Consider the following 18,916-nt stretch of genomic DNA (forward strand, 5'->3'; position numbering starts at 1 on the left):
ACGGTTATGAGTTATTTTAATGTATTTAGATTGATCTACAATTTGTTTTCATGTATATTTTAATGTTTGCACTTGTGGACATCAAATTATTTCTTTGTGTATGTATTTGATTTCTTTGTGTATGTATTTATGTGTAGGAAAATATGAAAAAATATGAAAATTATAAAAACCGGTTTATTCAACGATCGAAGCGGTTAAACCGATTGAACTGGAAATCGTTTATTATACCGGTTTTTAAAATATTGCTTTCAAAACGTACCTGTAAAACACAACACCAACTAACTCAAGACCAATGTGGAAAGCGTAACATTAACAACTAACAATATTAACAATATTTTAATATTTTAGGTAGTTAGAGTTTAAACCTTATATGTAGAATTCTATTTATCAACCAAGATAATAGTATTAACATTATTTTGCATCGTTGGACCCTATTTTACCGTTTTAGTTTTCCGTTTAAATTAAAACTAAAACGGTAAAAGTTGTCAAAGACTAAGATCAGGACAGTTCTGTTATGGTGTGTTATGGTGCACAAAGTCTCTAAGTCATGAGACGTTGTTTACCATATCACATCATCTTAGGCTATAAATGTCACGTCATCTTAAGCTATAAAGAGTGGAGTGCGGTAAATGCCACGTCATCTTAGGCTATAAAGAGTGGAGTTCAATAAGAATGAAGTGATAACTATGTGGTACCACCGCCCCATCCTCTCTCCCTTTTTTCCGGGTTCTCTTTTCATGGTATACCATACATATAAATCCTATGTGGTAAAGGAGTATGGCAAATGCCTTACCTTATGGACTAAACATGAACCAAATTATGAGCTAGGGATGAAAGTGGGTCCAAACCCGGACCCGATGGACCCAGACCCGGAAAACCCGGAACCGGTTAACGAGATTTTATAGAACCGGAAACCGGACCGGTATATAGGAACCGGTTCCGGTTCGGTTCCGGGTATGGTTCCGGGTAAAGTGGGTCTAGAACCGGAAAACCCAGAAACATCAAAGTGGGTAGGTTGGAACCGGATAAAGTGGGTTTAGACCCGAAAAACCCGAAAAAACTGGAATTTTTGGTAATTACTTACAACTTAGTGGGTTGAACTTTGAAAATTTTCATATTGATATCTCCACTTTGGGGGGCTGTAACTTATTGAATACGAAACCACAATTAACAAAATTAGAGTCCAAAATCATGTACAAAGTCTAAAATACACTCTGGAAAAAACCCGCATGTCAATCCGAATTTAAACGAATGAGATATACCTGTGTTAATATTTTCACATAATACAAAGTACAAAAACATTTTCAGTTTTGATATCCCGACTTCGGAGGACTGTAAATCATTGAATGTTAAACCAAAAATGACAAAATTATAGTCTAAACTCATGCACAAACTGTAAACTAGAAGTTGAAAAAAAACCACATGTCAATCCGACTTCAAACGAATTAGATATGCATGCTTTAAAACTTTCACCGAATACAAAAAAACTAAAAAACTAAAAACTTTCAGCTTTGGTATCTCAACTTTTGAGGACTGTAAGTCAATGAATATTAAACTAAAAATGAAAAATTTATAGTCTAGAGTCATGTACAAACTCTAAACTACATGTTGGAAAAAACCGTATGTCAATTGGAGTTGAAACGAATAAGATATACATCTTGTAAACGTTTCACAAAAAGTGGTTCCGGCCCTAAAAGTGGTTCCGGTTCCAAAAACCGGTTCCAGATTTTAGACCCGATTTACCCGGACCCAATGGACCCAAACCCGGATTACCCGGAACCCGGAACCGGACCCGGTTCTATATATTCCGGTTCTAACGGGTCCGGTTCCGGTTCGGTTCCGATTCCGGTCCGGTTTTCCGGTTCTAAATCTCATCCCTATTATGAGCATAAAGATTCGTATTCGTCTTTTGAAGACTTTTTTTTTTTTTTTTTTTTGAGATAATCAAATTCTAATTAAAAGTATTTTCAAATAAGAGTTGATATATTGGATATAAAGAAACATCGTTAGCTACAAAGATCCGTGCTTGCTATCCGTCCATGATCATTAGTATAGAAAACATTCATCGACAACTACATCGCCAAACATTCAAGTTTCCATTTTCCAATATGACATAAATGCGTCCACGGAAGAAGCACCAAAAGGACCAACCGCAATTACTCTTTCACGTCTTTCCAGCCGAGCCCTGGTCTGCAAATCTCCTTTTGTGGCTCTTCATAATCTCTGGCATCACGTAACGAAGCTTCAAAGTCGGTGGAATCACTTGCAACAGGAAGAAAATTACTTATGTCGTCTCTAGCACCAAACCCACCTGCCCGCATTACATCATCAGCTGAGATTGAAGCCTCCATATTCACATCACCACCACCGGAATCCATTGCTACATTTCCCTCCTCCTCACCTGTATCAGCTTTGTTTCCCTGAACAGTGTCTGTAGAGGAATAACATTTTCCGTCACCGGCCAAAACCCTCTCCTGTTTAACAGGTTCCGAAGTCTCATTTTTTGTGCCGGCTTGGCGACCTGTGAAAATTTACTATGTTTAGATTAGAGAATGAATCTGGTAGCGAAGGGCAATGGGTTGGTATCTCACAAGGATCAAAGCAAAGACAAAATTTAGGAGATTACGAGCAAGGATTTGATTCATAAGTAATTGTTAGAAATTGATATAAGAATATGTACCGTCAACTATGCTGACTGAGTCAATCTCCATCATAAAGCAGAAGTTGTACCACGAGATAAGCCGGAATATCTCTTTACAGTTACAGACTTCACCAATTGTTGTGAAAACAACTCTGAAAACGACTGAAAAATGTATATAGCAACAATTATTATAAACAATAGAAGCTCAAACAAGGAAGTTAGAAGATTCTTCGATTTACTCCAATTGGTGGAATTTGATGATGAATTGAAGTAGAAACTCAAAGAGTGCAGGATTTCATCGAGTCTGTTGAAGTAGGTAGAAACTCAGAAAGTTTGGAGGTATGGTGAATTAGATTTAGGGTTCCTAATTTGAACGGCTGATGAATCGCAAATCTACAACTAATAAATTCATATGTAAGAAGATTATGAAAGGGGAAATAGAGTTAGGGTTAAAGATTTACCTGCCGATAAGTTGCTCCTCTGCTTCCGATCTCAATCATCTCATGCTCCTCTTTATAGTGTCCGTTTATACTTTATACCATACTCATGCGTGGCCACGTGTACAAGAAATCAAACACGTGTATATATTGAGGCTATGGGATAGATTGACAATGGATTAAATTCAGCATTAAAACGTTGGTTGATAAAAAAACATTAGTCGTATCAACTAATGTTTTAACTTTTATACTTTTCTATTTAACGATTAATATCCAGTCAAATACCTAGAGTATTTCCAATGGTTAAGGGATAATGATTAATGGTTAAAGGATAATGATTTAGAAGGGTAAAAAAGTTTATAGTTTGTTAGTATTAGATTACTAAGGTTTTTTTTTTTTTTTTTTCATATTAGATCAATATAGTTGTTATTACCGTTTTAGAAATAATCATTTTAACCGGTAAAAAAGATTATTTCTAAACGGTAATAACAATCATATTGGTCTAATACGCATAAAAAAACCTTAGTGACCTAATATGAACAAACTGGAAACCTAGTCATTAACCTTAATTATTTAGAAAACATGCTTACTAATCAATGTGATTGATTTGTTTGACTGAAAATAGTTGCTTCCATGTAAACTTATCTCACAACCCTTCCAGAACTTCTAAGTCCAAAACTCATATGATTGATGATCTTCATTACATAAATATGCAACATTTTATCAATAACTTCTTTTTTCATTTAAATGTTTACATGAACACGTCCATATGTACAAATACAATCTCACTTTGATACATCCTATCAATGTCTACATTTGATAACGAATGGAAATGTAAAACCAATAGAGACTTGCAGAGTATGCTTGTTATCAATTATTTTATAAAAAGCAAAACCACAACATGAACTAAGAAACTAAAGTTGCAAAATTAATTAAAAATCAGCACATAAACAAACACATACATACTATATACAACAAATAAACGGAAGTTTATAAAGCATGAAACTTAGTGACAGGAAAAGTAAAAAACTTAAAGGAGACTTTATAAAAAGAAAGATCACCCTTACTTGCCACGAGTGGTTGAAGACATCAACAAGAAGATCAATCTAACCATGGAATCCACACGTGTCTGATCATGACTTCAGTAGATGAACTACCAAAAGCGTAAGAATTGCAATTGAAGTCTATTAGCATTTGAAAATGGAATTAGGGTTCTAGAGAAGACGACGAAGGGTTTAAAAAAAATTGGACCACTTCTCGATTTGTGTTTGTCATCCTTGCGCAGGGGCCATGCTAATCTTCTCTGTATCGTTCCACTTTTATCGGATGTCCCCAAAGGGACGACCATAGATGAAGAGCTTCGTCATATAGAAAAGTAGCAGGTTATATGGGACGACACGAGTTCTAAACGAACCAGTTTACTGTTGATGGTCATATATTCTCAATGTCTTTAAATTTAGGGTTAATGACTTAGGAGGGTAATTAGGTTTCCATTTTGTCCGTATTAGGCCACTAAGGTTTTTTTTGTGCGTATTAGACCAATATGGTTGTTATTACCATTTACAAATAGTCATTTTTACCGGTTAAAACCGGTAAAAGAACTATTTCTAAACGGTAATAACAACCATATTAGTCTAATACGCAAAAAAAAAAATAATAAAAAAAAAAATAAACATTAGTGATCTAATACGGACAAACTAGAAACCTAATTACCCTCTTAAATCATTATCCCATGGTTAAGTCATAACATGACTTAAAGCTTTTGCCACGTCATCATTTTAATAACTTAACCTATAATTAAATAATCACTCCAATGGTTAACCTCTTTGAATATCTTTTTTTATAAAAATTTAACTAATTTATCCACATCTATCTAAAATGTTCTATAAAACCCTTTTATTTAATTATTTGTTTTTTAAACACACGTTTTATTTTAATTTTATTAACAATATTAGAATACATTGTTTCAAACTAGAAAATATATTACAACATATCGTTCGGAAAAATAATACGAAAAAACTATTATGAAATAGTGATAAAAAATATTGAAAAAAAAATTATAATCATTATAATTTTTTATTTCATAAAAAGAAATGTCATTAGATATTCAATATAAATAATTAACTAGTAAATAAATAAATAAATAAAAGATTTAAAAGTAAAATATATTAGGAATGTAAATGAAATATAACTAAAGTATGAGGGGGTTAAGTGACAAAGTATAGAAGTATATTGACCACTCAATCATACATACTTATAAAGCTAACATTTTTCCTTAAACCTCATGCATTTGAAACCCCCATAAAAATTTGCAAACACCTCATGCATTTGAAACCTCATATTTTAATGAATATCCCTCAAAAGTCTCTTAATAATGATTAACAATTCAAAGGTTTTATAACTTATATAATATATTTAATAAATAATTAGTGATACTCTACTATAAAAAGGTCAATCTTTTTTAGTAGACACATAAATACAAATCACATACAAAATTTATAAAGAAAACAAGTTTAAAGTTTTTTGTGTTGGTTTGAGGGATTTGAACAATTTTTCGAGCCATTTTATTATGTTGAAGTTTTTAATTTGTAAGTTTGTTATATACTAATTCATTTTTGTATGTTCTTGATTTAAGTATTCTTTTAAGAATATCATTGTATGTTGTGGTTGCAATTTTAATGTAAATTAGATTAGATTCATGTTATCGATCATATGTTATGGAAGGTAATATATATATATATATATATATATATATATATATATATATATATATATACTAGTTTATAACCCGTGAAAACCACGGTTATAAAACTAATTAAATTTTTATATTAAAAAATCAAATTTATTAATCAATTATTTTAAATAAATTATTACTTAAGAAATAATTTTTAGTTATATAAAAGGAATTATAATCAATGATTTAAATCAATGTGTGAAGTTATATCACCTTATAATCTATATTAATTTTATTTTATTTTTCAATCTAATGTTATTAATTTAATATAATTAAAGTGAGAAAATTAAATTTTAGAAATTTAAAATGAGGAATCAATTATTAATTTAATGTAATTAGAGGTTTAAATTTTGAAATTTGAAATGGATAATTAATAGATTGACAAGTGGCATGATAGGTGATATGTAACATTAATGAGGAGTCCTAATTGTATGACACTTGTCAATAGAAGATAAAACTTATTCTTTTATTAGAATAGGGATATATATATATATATATATACATATATATATATATATATATATAATTTTTAATTAACTATTGTATACATGTTTGTATGTTCATGTTGCTTCAAAACAATAATTAATTAAAAATCATGGATATGTCATATTATCCATATTATCTATGTAAGCATTTTTTTTAAATGCGAATTGTCTATCTTATCACTTTATATTTTAGTATATGTTTAACATTTTGATTATAATAATAAGTGTTTTTTAAAAGTTTCTTTCACTTATTAATAATAACAAGAGGTTTTAAAATTAAGCAATAATTATAAATAATAAAATCAAATTACATGGATATGTCATATTATCCATGCAAGTCTCTTTTGAAATGCAAATTGTCTATCTTATCACTTTATTATTTAGTGTATGTTTCACATTTTAATAATAATATTAAGTGTTTCTTAAAAGTCTTCTTTAACTTATTATTAATAATAAGTGGTTTAAAATTAATGAATAACAATTTTAAATGATAATAACATCAAATTATAAATTACATTTAGCTATAAATAAATTGTATTTTAAATGGACATCATTATTGAAATTAGAAAATGATCGCATAAGTAAAATATATTTAATCAATAATAATAATTGTTAGAAACAAAACTAAATAGATAATTATATTTAATTCTATTAATGAGGAATGTGGGTTGGTGTCAATGAATATTATTGTTCAAAATAATATAGAATATATATATATATATATATATATATATATATATATATAAATTAATGTAAAAATATTATCTCAAAGTTAATGTCAATAACATAACCATTTTAAACATATATATATATATATATATATATATATATTTCAATATTTTAACAATATATTTTTAATCCTCACTGCGCAACGCACAAGAATTCGTCTAGTATATATATATTGAGTGGTCAATAGAAAAAAGCAAATAAGTTTTAACCTCCAATGGTAATAAGCTATAAAACAAATAAAGGTCAATAATAATACCCTATAAAAAAAGTTATCATTGGAGATGCTCTTATAAGAGTGAGCACAACAACTTCCATACTTGGCCTATATGTTACAAAATTTGTCAAAACTAGTTATCTTATTCGATTTGTTATATGTATCAACAAACTAGCAATGTTGGTCAAATACAATGACATGTAAAAACAATGCATTGCATACAAGTAAAGTAATTGAAAAAATGGTTATTTTTGGAAGATTGGGAGATTAAAACCCTTACCTTTCATATCTATAATTTTTTATATTTTTAATAGGTTAAAACTCATGTACAATGTTAAAATGGACAAAATAAACTTTCCCAACATCTTCATTTCTTATGTCATTTGATGATCAAGAAACAGAAAGTTTTCAAGATACTTACAAACCAAAACTCACTACACAAAACCTAATATACTCTCTTAACAAATCACTCATCCTAATATATTACAACCAAAGAACTGATCTAAATAGAGACTTTGAACATTACAGATGAACAAAAACCAGAGATATGAAGTTAGAGAATGAGAAAGCCCTAATAAAGAAACCCTAATGCTTTGATCTGGTAAACGACTTAATGAATGAAGAGTTCTTCACTCTCTCTCTCTCTCTCTCTCTCTCTCTCTCTCTCTCTCTCTCTTCCTTTATACTTCATATACATGTATACGAATATAACCCAAACAATAACCTACCCAAGTTCACGACCCACGTGTTTACCCTGCAATTTATCTTAACAACCAAAATAATATATTTTGAACACAAAACACCCTTTATCAAAAAATAATTTCCATTTTCATCCAATAAATATGAGATTGTAAATATATATTATTTTCAACATCCCCCCTCAATCGAAATATTTATTTTTCATTCTTAAAAACATCAATACGACCCATTTTGTTAGACAAAATTTCATGTTGTTCTATGCTCAAAGATTTAGTAAGAATATCAGCATTCTGTTCAGAAGAATTTATCCCAACCAATTTTAAAACTCCATTAGAAATTTTTTCCATAACAAAATGTTGATCGATTTCAAAATGTTTTGTCCTTTCAAGAAACACAAGATTAAGAGCTAACTTAATTGTTGAATCATTGTCACAAAAAACAGAAACAGGAATAAGACTTTTAACTTCTAGTTCAAACAAAATCTTCAAAACCCAAATTATCTCACAAGTAATAGAGCCAAGAGCTCTATACTCAGATTCAGTAGAAGACCTATAAACAATAGATTTTTTCTTACTCTTCCATGAAATCAAACAATTGTTAAAATAAACCATGTAACAAAAAACCCTGTTAATTCAAATATATATGACTTATTTATTGCAACTCCTTTTCCAGGACTACTTTTTAAATATCTTAGCAACCTGAATGCAATTTTCAAATGAGGTTTTCTAGGTTTATACATAAACTGACTAAGTACCTGAACAACATAAGAAATATCAGGCCTGGTAACTGTAAGATATATGAGATTACCAATAAGCTTTTGAAACTCTTTTATTATCCAACAACTCATTTCCTTTATCAGCCTCACATGTACTTATTATAAAATTTGTTTCTAAGGGTGTACTTACAAGTTTACAACCAAGCATACCATATTCATGCAACAACTCCAAACAATACTTTCTTTGATTTAAACACAAGCCATTATCAAAATTTACCACCTCTATTCCTAGAAAATATTTAAGAATTCCAAGATCCTTAATCAAAAATTAACTTTTCATAAAATCTTCAACCCTTTTCAATTTAGTTTCACTACTTCCAATTAATATAATATCATCCACATATACTAATAACACAGTTATTGAACCCTCAAATTTCCTAACAAATAGAGAATAATCACTTATACTTTTTTGAAAACCAAACATAAACAAAGATGCAGAAAAAGTTTTTTATTCCATTTCCTAGGAGCTTGCTTTAAGCCATATAATGACTTAGGAAGCTTACATACCCTAGATTCATTAGCAGAATAATAACCAGGAGGAAGAGACATATACACATCCTCTGTGAGATCACCGTAAAGAAACACATTATTTATATCTAATTGATATAAAGGCAAAGACTTATGCATAGACAATGAAATAATAATGCGCATAGTGACAATTTTTGCAACTGGAGAAAAAGTTTCTTCAAAATCTATACCCTCTCTTTGATTATATCTTTTAGCAACTAAACGTGCTTTATACCTTTCTACTTTTCCATTTGACTTATATTTAATTTTAAAAACCCATTTGCATCCAATTGGTTTTCTGGTTTTAGGTAATTCAATTATTTCCCATGTATGATTACGATGAAGTGCTTCAATTTCTTCATTCATTGCCTTAACCCAATTTGGATTAGACAAAGCTTCATTGTAATCCTTAGGTTCAATAGATTTATTGAGATTAGAAATAAAACATTTAGTTTCAGTATCAAGACAAGCATAGTTAATTGACCTTTCAATACCATATTTATATTTCCCTTCAACAAGATAATCAACAAATTTAACTGGCATATGTGACTCACGCCTAGATCTAGAAGCACCTAAAGACTGCTCTACAGAGGGTGTTAAGGGTGAATGACTACTTTCCTCAGACACACTTAAGGAAGAAGGAACATAACCAACAGTAGGAGGCACAATTGCCTTGCCACTTCGGTTGATGGTCTCACTAGAGCTGACATCATCCAAATTAAGGGCTGCATCAGCACCATCTAACTGGGACTCTACTCTCAGCTCATCAATATTAATAGAATCATTAAAATATTCATTTGTGTCAAAAACATCATAGGAAAAAAGATCACTAGGGCCAGAATTATCTAAAGTTATCAACATTAGTTGATTTTTACTTGTAAGGAAAAACGGACTCATAAAAATTTACATCCCTAGATACAAAAGAAGTGTTAGTATCCAGACTAAGAAGTTTATAAGCCTTTTTATCAGAAGAATATCCTAATAAAACACATTTCTCAGCATGTTCAGAAAACTTATCAGTAACATTTTGTTTAAAAGCAAAACATACACAATCAAAAACCCTTAAATGATCAAAACTAGGAGCTCTTTTGAAAACAAGTTCATAGGGAGACAAGTCATTTAAGACAGAAGTAGACATCCTATTTATCAATAATACCAAAGTTTAGACTGCATCTCCCCAATACTTAATAGGAACTCCTGATCGAAACATAATAGATCGTGCTACATTGAGAATATGTCTATGCTTTCTCTCTACAACTCTATTTTGTTGTGGAGTGTAAATAGGGGTGCAAACGATCCAAGCCGAGCCCGATCCTGACCAGGCTCGCCTCGGACTCATTTAAGTTATATGAGGCTCGAGCTTTCTTTTACTAAGCTCGGCTCAAGCTCGTAAAGAGTTATACAAGCTCGGATCAGGCTCGAGCTCGGCTCGTTTTTCGTTTAATGTGCCTAAATAAGCTTAAGTGCGGCTCAAGCTCGTTAAGAAGCTCGTTTACTAAAGAAACAAAAAACCTAGTCTAACACATACTAGATATAACTGTGAACCTAACTACAAGGATCAACACAAAAGGAGAAGAGTACCTTTCACAAATCGTCGTCGAAACCAAAACGTCAAGTGACTGACAAACATCAGGATCAAGAAACAAGAGCCTTACAACTCTGATACCATGTTAAAATGGACAAAATAAACTTTCCCAACATCTTCATTTCTCATACCATTTGATGATCAAGAAACAGAAGGGTTTCAAGATACTTACAAACCAAAACTCACTACACAAAACCTAATCTACTCTCTTAACAAATCACTCATCCTAATCTATTATAACCAAAGAACTGATCTAAACACAGAATTTGAACGTTACAGATGAACAAAAACAAGAGAGATGAAGTTAGAGAATGAGAAAACCCTAACAGAGAAACCCTAATGTTTTGATCGGGTAAACGATTGAATGAATGAAGAGTTCTTCACTCTCTCTCTCTTCCTTTATACTTCAGATACATGGATACGGATATAACCCGAACAATAACCTACCCGAGTTCATGACCCGCGTGTTAACCCTGCAATTTATCTTAACAACCAAAAGAATATATTTTGAACACAAAACACCCTTTATCAAAAAATAAGTTCCATTTTCATCCAATAAATATGAGATTGTAAATATATATTATTTTCAACATACTACATGATTGAGAAATTAAAATAATGTGGATATTAACAAAAACATAGTCATTATAATAAATTTATAAACACTTCTTTTATACAACATTCAAATACAACCACTTATTTGTTCCAGGATTCCTAAATATAAAATGTTCTCTAATCTGTATCGACTATTTTTCAATTACATAATTCTTCTCTACTATTTTTCAAACTCCTGAACATCCTCAATCAATTTAAAAGATAGTTTCCAACAAACTATGAGAAGATCAGAAAAAATGCATTACATTTTTTAGGGGTGAGAAAACGGATCGAATCGTCTCGAACCGGCCCAAAATCAATTTGGAACCGGAACCGGAATTGATGATTCAAGAGGATTGTAACGTTCCGAATTTTTATAACAAATTATATCGAAGGATGAAGGATGGTTCGATCAATTATTATATAATCACAAGAAATATAAGGGTCTTGGTTTGTTTTCTAAGTAAATAAATAAAAAGAATCATGAGATTTTATTATATCTCAAAAGATCATAATCAAAAATAAATAAATATTGGGTTTAATTAAAAAGGGTCACATAATAAAGAAAGACTAAATTGCACAAATGGTCTCTGTGGTTTGCGCAAAATTGTTACTTTGGTCCAAAAAGGTTTGGACAAACACCAAAGGTCCAAAGTTTTCATTTTGTTGTTTGTTTAGTCTAATCTATTCTGTTTTTTTTTTCTTCAAAATGATGGATTTGCCCCTGTTAATATGATTTTCTTTATTTTATTAATTGTTTTTTTCATTTTTTCATATTTAAAAAAATAAAAAATATATAAATAAATAAATATAAATCTCTCTCTCTCCCTCCCTCCCTCTCTCTCCAAATACCCACTTCTTCTTCATGAAAATTGTCCAGATGAACAATAAAAACACCAAGAACAGATTGTTGAACTCGTCGATTCTCAATGGAGATGGAGAAAAGAGAACGAGAAATCATATCTAGGGTTAGTTTCTCCATCTGTTTTTAGATATGTTCATCTTCTCCATCTATTTTTATATATGTTTGTGTTCTTCAACACTGTTAGGATCGGTTTACCACACCACCCCCCTTCTCAGTTCCAACCACACCCTCCAGTACCACGATAAATCTTCAACATATGGTCTATAGACCACAATCAACCACCAAAAGCAATCAACGACCACCGTCTCCGGTACCACGAGTGAAGTTCGCTTAGGGCACGTCGTTACAAGAGCATGTCGATCCTTGGACTCAAGACAACAAACCACTTATTTCTAACGCCAATGTTGTGAAATCCCTAATTTATTTTTGTAAAAACTGGGACTGTCAATCGAAGCTATTCCTCCATTAGGATTTCAAAACGAAGCTCCCGCAACAAAAACCTAACCCTAAAGTTTAAGGCGGCGACACATAGATTGAAGCTAGGGTTTCAGATTAATTGAAGAACATGCGCAACGATTTTTCATTTTGATTTTGGAGATTTTGCTTCAATTGAATGTGGACTCATGGATTTGGTTTGACCCCTTTTCACTCCTGTCACCGACCCTTTCATTTTTGGTGTATCATCTGGTTTAAATGGCGATAAATGAAACAATCTTGGAATTTGGTGTCTGAACAAGACGAGGGTGAGGATTGAAAGCAAAGTTCCGCATGGGGGAACTGGGTGACCTGAATGATAGCAACCTTTGAGATAGAGTTTTCGGACTGGTGGGAATTGATTATGGTTTTTTGTAGGTAATGGCAATTTTCAAAACCTGTCGGAGGTTGGTGATGGCAGAGACGATAGGGGCTAAAGGTGGAGCTAAAGGCAGTGGTGGCTAACGGTGATGATGATAGTTGAGTCGACAATGAAGGGTTCTTGAGAGCCATGAAGAACAAATGAAGGTATGAGAAATAGTGGAGAGAGAGAGAGATAGAGAGAGAGAGATTTATTTTTTAAAATCTAAAAATCAGAAAAAACAATTAAGAAATAAAATCATATTAACAGGGGCAAATCCGTCATTTTGAAAAAATCAGAACTAATTGGACTAAAAAAGCAACAAAATGAAAACTTTGTACCTCTGGTGCTAATCCAAACATTTTTGGACCAAAGTGACAATTTTGAGCAAACCACAGGGACCATTTGTGCAGTTTAGTCACAAAGAAATGATATTGGATTCTAAAATCGTTTAGCCCACAAAGACAAAATTGTACGCATGGTTCCTGTGTTTAGCTGAAATTGTCACTTTGGTCCAAAAAAATTTGAACTAGCACCAAATGTCCAAACTTTTCATTTTGTTGTGAGTTTTGTCTAATATTGTTTGAACTTTTTTGAGTAAATTACACGGATCATCCCTTGTGTAGGTGTCAAAATGCACGTTCGGTCCCTATTTTCAAAATTTAACTCGGATCATCCCTCATTTTAATTAAAACTTGCAGAATCCATCCGTCCAGACATAAAAAGACTATTTTGCTCTTAATAATTTATTTTTTAATTTTTTTAATTTTTTTATTTCTTTTATATTAAAAAGGAAAAGAAAAAAAAAACTATTTCTACCCACCCCTTCCCTTTTCCCAATTTTCTTTCCCTCTTTCTCACCCACCTCCGACAACCAACAACTCCTACTCTCAGCTCAGCTCCTCATCATCCTCCTCCCTTTTCCGGTGAGGTTAAGAATAACTCCTTTTTCTCTTACTCTATTTTCTGGTCGCCAAAGAAGAGAACTAGTGATATCATTAGCATCTACCACCTACCCGCTATTCTCTTTCAACCTCTCTTCTTTGCTTCTTGTTCATAAACTAATACTGACGGTGACAACACCACCTCCCCTACCCCTGATTCAAGGGTCGTCACCAATTGCTGATGAACCTAAGGATCCATCAACACCGAACCTAACATCAACATATATGGTAGAAGGAGATATCACACCTACAACACCAGATCTTAAAATGCGAGATGATGAAATTGATTCCAAGAAATCGATAGGATGGATTGGGAAGTTACATCAATGGGAAATCGATTGGGTTTAGGTATTGCTAGTGCTTACTCCATCTCCACCCTCTCTATGTCCATCATTAAACTATATTGCAGGTTTTGAAAAAGGTCCGATTTGGAAATCGAAATTGTGCTAGTTCAATACTATGAGAGCGACAAGAGAGACAGAGAGATATGAGTGATTTTAGATTTTTGCAGGGGCGTTTTTGGAACCATTTTTAAAAACCTCTGATTTTGCAGGTTTTCAAGAACCTCTGATTTTGCAGGTTTTCAAGAAGAGAACGAAAAGAGAGACGAAGAGATATGAGTGATTTTTGATGTCTTGAACTATTTCGATTTCAAATTGATTTTCATTTTGAGTTTCATTTTTGAAGCGGTTTTGGGATTTCTAAAATGGTTTTCAATTTCTATAATCATTTGGGTTACACGTTTCAGATTTTTTTATATTTGATTTTCGATTTCTGGAACTGGAGGTGGAAGGGTGCAAATCGGGGGTAGCCGAAGAAGATGACCAGAGTAGAGAAGAGAAGAGCATATCGGGAGTGGAAGAGAATGGGTGGGTGGGGTGGGTTTGGAATTTATTTTTTTCTTTTTCAAAAAATATAGAATAGTTTAAAAATAAACTAAAAGTAAAATAATAAAGGAATTATAGTCATTTTATATTTGACAAATGATGAAATGTGCAAACTTAAATTAATGAGGGATGAAACGTGCAACTTTTAACCAAACGAGGGACGGTCCGAGTTAATTTTTTAAAATAGGGACCTAACGTGCCTTTTGGCACCTGCATGAGGGACGATTCGTGTAATTTACTCATTTTTTTATTACAACAATTAAAAATAAAAGAAAAATAAAATACTCTCTCTCTCTATCTCTCTCTCTCTCTCTCCCTCTCTCTCTCTCTCTTAAAGTTTGTAACACCATCTTCTTTCTCTTCCGGTCAACTGTCCACCCAGCGCAAAAAAAAAAAAAAACACAGTAGAATCACCGATGCACCACCACTTGCAGGAAGATGAAAACTATCGATACAACACCGTCAGTCGCCGTCGTCACCACCATCAACCACCGTCGTCGTCTCCACAACAACCACTATCATACAACCTTTAAGAACGCAACCACCAACATCTTCTTCATGCCTTATTATCTTCGTTATTGGATCTGGAACGTCACCCTCTACCTTCTCCGATATCGTCTATCGGAAACTATAAGTTGTAGTCTTCGCTACTAGGGCTTTCATAAATCTCCACCTCCAACGTAGGAAGCCACCACCGAAAACCCTAGCTCTGGTGAAATAGGACAGTGATTTCAGATCGCCGCCCTTCTCTCCATCTCTTTAAGATATGATAACCCTTCTATCCCCCTCTCGTAGATCCGAAAACCCTGTAAACCCACCTCTATGATGTGTCGTAGATCCAAAAACCATGTAAACCCACCTCGGTGAGGACACCAGTGATGGTTGTTGCAAAGAAATGGGTATTTCAATACAACTCGGATTCACTCTGTAATACTTTACACTTTTGTTCCATTACATGAACTCAAGTAAAAAATTTAAACCGGAAGTGCTCAAACGAAGTGGGTTTTCTGAGAAGTTCATTACTTGAATCTTTATACAGATCGATGGTAGATGGATATGGAGGTTCAATTAGGTTTTTTGTTTATGTGTACGTGTGTGTGAGTGAGAGTTTTTTGTTTGGTTGAAAGCTTTGAGCCTTGAATTTGGTGTAACTATCTTTGAAGAGCAATTAAGAACATGAAAGTTCTTTAGGTATGGTGTTTGATCTGAAAACTATTGATGATGACGATTGTTTGGTGTTTATCAAAGTGATACATGAGCTCCTAACTGAATTTCTGGTTCGATGCATTCTAGGTTATCCAAACAATAATAAAAAAAAAACTTAAATTTGTGCTTTTGTTGAAAAAAAAAACATGTGAATAACAATAAATTTTAGTGGAAGCTGGACATTTGATCTAAAAAGATGAGGGTGGAATGAAGAATGAGTGTTTGTTGAATTCCAGATACGAAAGTCTATTGATGGGGTGGGGAGTATTTTTCTTTTTTTTTTTTTCTTTTTTTTTTAATTCTTTTTAATTGTTGTAATAAAAAAAATTAAAATATTAAATAATAAGGGGCAAAATAGTCTTTAAAAAAAGTTCAAACAAAATCGGACCAAACTCACAACAAAATGAAAAGTTTAGCTAACCATAGGGACCATTTGTGCAGTTTAGTCTAGTCGCCCACAAAACATTTAGCCCAAAAGATGATTTGATCCAAAAATACACAAATGGAAAATAAATAAAAGTTGAGGGGCATATATGAAAGTTGGTCGTATGAGACTTATATAATATATGAATTTATTTAAAAGAAAAAACTAAATATAAAATTCTAAATATTTAAGAAGTTTGAATTTATAAGAAAAATAAAAAAATATATTGAATTGTAAAAATTAAAATGTTTTTTTTTTTTTAAATTTAAACAAATAATTTAGATAAATAAATAAAAAAAATTAACATTTAATTTAGTAATTTTGAAATTAAAAAGGAAAGTTCATTGAGAAAAATAATATATATTTATTATTGCATTTAAATACTATGTAGAATTAATAAAATAAAAAACTATAAAATAATATGTGAAATAAAAATTAATTCAAAATAATTATAAAATTATATTTGACAAATGAAAATAAAATTTGATAAGTGGGAAAAAAAATCTAATTTCATTTATTATTTATTTCATTTATTATTACTCAGAGTAGATGTTTAAACTGGACCTGGAAAGGAGAAAGAAATCAATTCTTGTGTACGTGAAATTGTGGGTGCTTGTGCGATTCAATCAGAGACAAGAGATAGAACCAGAGGGAGAAAGAGAAAGAAAAAGGTCGATGAGGGATGGGGTTAAGAGAAAAAGAATGCGGAAGGAGTACATCAGCCATGGCAGCTCCGCCACTGTGGGCGGCAGTGGTGATCCACGGAGGCGACTGATAGACCTAGTTTGAGATGGTCAATCTCCAGAAGACAACGAGGAAGGAAAAGAAGACTAGTTGGGGCAATATTCTTTGTACATTAATTGAATGTAAATTGCTGTTGGGAATCAAAAACCTTCTCAACAAAAGGTATTATCAAACCTTCATACCAAACAATTGCAACTAATTTTCCTATCATGCATTTTATTTACTGCAACAATTAAGGGAAACGTGGCCTACTTCTAATGCATGCATAACAAATGGAAAAGAGTGTGCTCTGGATTCAGTCCATCCGTCCCCGAATTTAGCTCCAACCTTTGACTATCCGTAGGTGTTCTTTGGACCCCAAGGATTGAGCTTTCAAATGCATATCAAAATTAGATTTCTGTGTCTTGAAGCCTATTATGTAATGCCCTTAAGAACATAAAAGAAGCAAGCAAATGTGGTTACGAGTAGGCATTCACTTCGTTAACATTATGTTTAGTCAAGTCTGTCATACGATAGGGCTGTTGTGTAGATGGTTAAAAAGATGATGTATAATTACTACTGGAAATAAGTTTATACAAATATGGAAGAAAGCAATGAAATTTGCTACATTTATATATGTAAGCTAAAGAATACTTGGAAAATGTTTAGAAAGTTTATAACCTATAAATAATCAATTGAAATGCCAAGTTAGTTCAATTTGACAGCTTTGACTTTTTAGAGGAGTCAAATATTAAGAATAAAAGTGGGATTACTTGGTGTACATTCAATATATGTTAAAATTGAGTTTGGACTCAAGAAATACCTTTGGTAATGAGTTAGAAACATAAAAGAAGCAAATAGTTTGAACTCTCGAGTTTGGTAAAAGTAATTTAGTAAAAGTGGACAACGTTGATTTTTGGTAAAGTCATACTCTACACAAGAATGAGAATTTCAAGTCTATGATTAGGAAGCTAGTTAAAGTTTGCTATTGGGACATGTATATGATATTACTTGATGATGCTAAGTTTAAGATGCAAGTGTTTGGTTAGCTATCTTGTAATGAATCACTTAGTTGTAAAAAGATTGTAAAAAAAAGTCTTGAAAAGTCAGATTGTAAGCAAAGAAAACACTAATTTTAAGATGAATTTGTAAAAAATAAAAAATAAAAATTTGGTCCAAATGTAATAAAATTTAAAACTTGAGTCGAATTTCTAAAATTCCAAAATGACATAGCATGTAAAAACCAGAAAAAAAAAACAATAACAGTTTGTTCAATTTTATGTAAACTATTGTTAGTATGTTAACCCTTGTCAATATGGCCTTCGCAAATGCAATGAATTGTTTCTTCAATTCCATTAAGGGAACAACGTACGCACTAGGGGTGTTGAACGGGTAATTTTTTCGGGTTTCGGGTAATTCGGGTCGGGTAATTCGGGTTTTTCATGTTAGAAAAATTACCCGTTACCATACCCAAACCAAATTCGGGTTTGGGTAATTCGGGTATTACCCGAAATATATATATATATATATTTTTTTGAATTTCACCTGAAAATAAATTTAATAAAATAAATATGTCGTGCTTTATTAGTCTTGTTTATATAAACAAACGAGACATAAACGAAGTTACTCAAG

At 31.9% G+C, this 18,916-nt stretch overlaps 1 protein-coding gene and 1 non-coding gene across 5 annotated transcripts; both read right to left on the reverse strand.

The window, feature by feature from the left end:
- Positions 1-1,964: 1,964 nt before the first annotated feature.
- LOC145076808 (uncharacterized) lies at positions 1,965-3,233 on the reverse strand. 4 transcript variants are annotated; one of them, XM_079022604.1, is made up of 3 exons: positions 3,103-3,233; positions 2,681-2,803; positions 1,965-2,521 (listed from the first exon to the last, which is right to left on the reverse strand). In XM_079022604.1, exons 2-3 carry the CDS (start codon positions 2,712-2,714, stop codon positions 2,157-2,159), a joined length of 399 nt encoding a protein of 132 aa, XP_078878730.1. In that variant the 5' UTR covers positions 2,715-2,803; positions 3,103-3,233; the 3' UTR covers positions 1,965-2,156. The 4 variants fall into 4 exon arrangements, with proteins under 4 accessions (XP_078878730.1, XP_078878727.1, XP_078878728.1 ...); XM_079022601.1 differs by having other exon boundaries at positions 2,681-3,040; positions 3,103-3,198; XM_079022602.1 differs by having other exon boundaries at positions 2,681-3,034; positions 3,103-3,125.
- Positions 3,234-4,317: 1,084 nt separating this feature from the next.
- Positions 4,318-4,420, reverse strand: LOC145077415 (U6 spliceosomal RNA). Its single transcript, XR_013693161.1, has one exon. It is a non-coding gene; the product is annotated as a U6 spliceosomal RNA (small nuclear RNA).
- Positions 4,421-18,916: the final 14,496 nt, after the last annotated feature.

This window comes from Lactuca serriola, chromosome 9, assembly GCF_051521515.1.
Source record: "Lactuca serriola cultivar US96UC23 chromosome 9, Lser_US96UC23_V15, whole genome shotgun sequence".
Classification (NCBI taxonomy): Eukaryota; Viridiplantae; Streptophyta; class Magnoliopsida; order Asterales; family Asteraceae; genus Lactuca; species Lactuca serriola.

Excerpts from the sequence above, each read along its gene's own strand:
- LOC145076808 (XM_079022604.1), bottom strand. The coding sequence starts at position 2,714 with ATGATGGAGATTGACTCAGTCAGCATAGTTGACG. Across the intron at positions 2,522-2,680 it reads CTCAGTCAGCATAGTTGACG|GTCGCCAAGCCGGCACAAAA; the intron begins GTACATATTCTT and ends AAATTTTCACAG.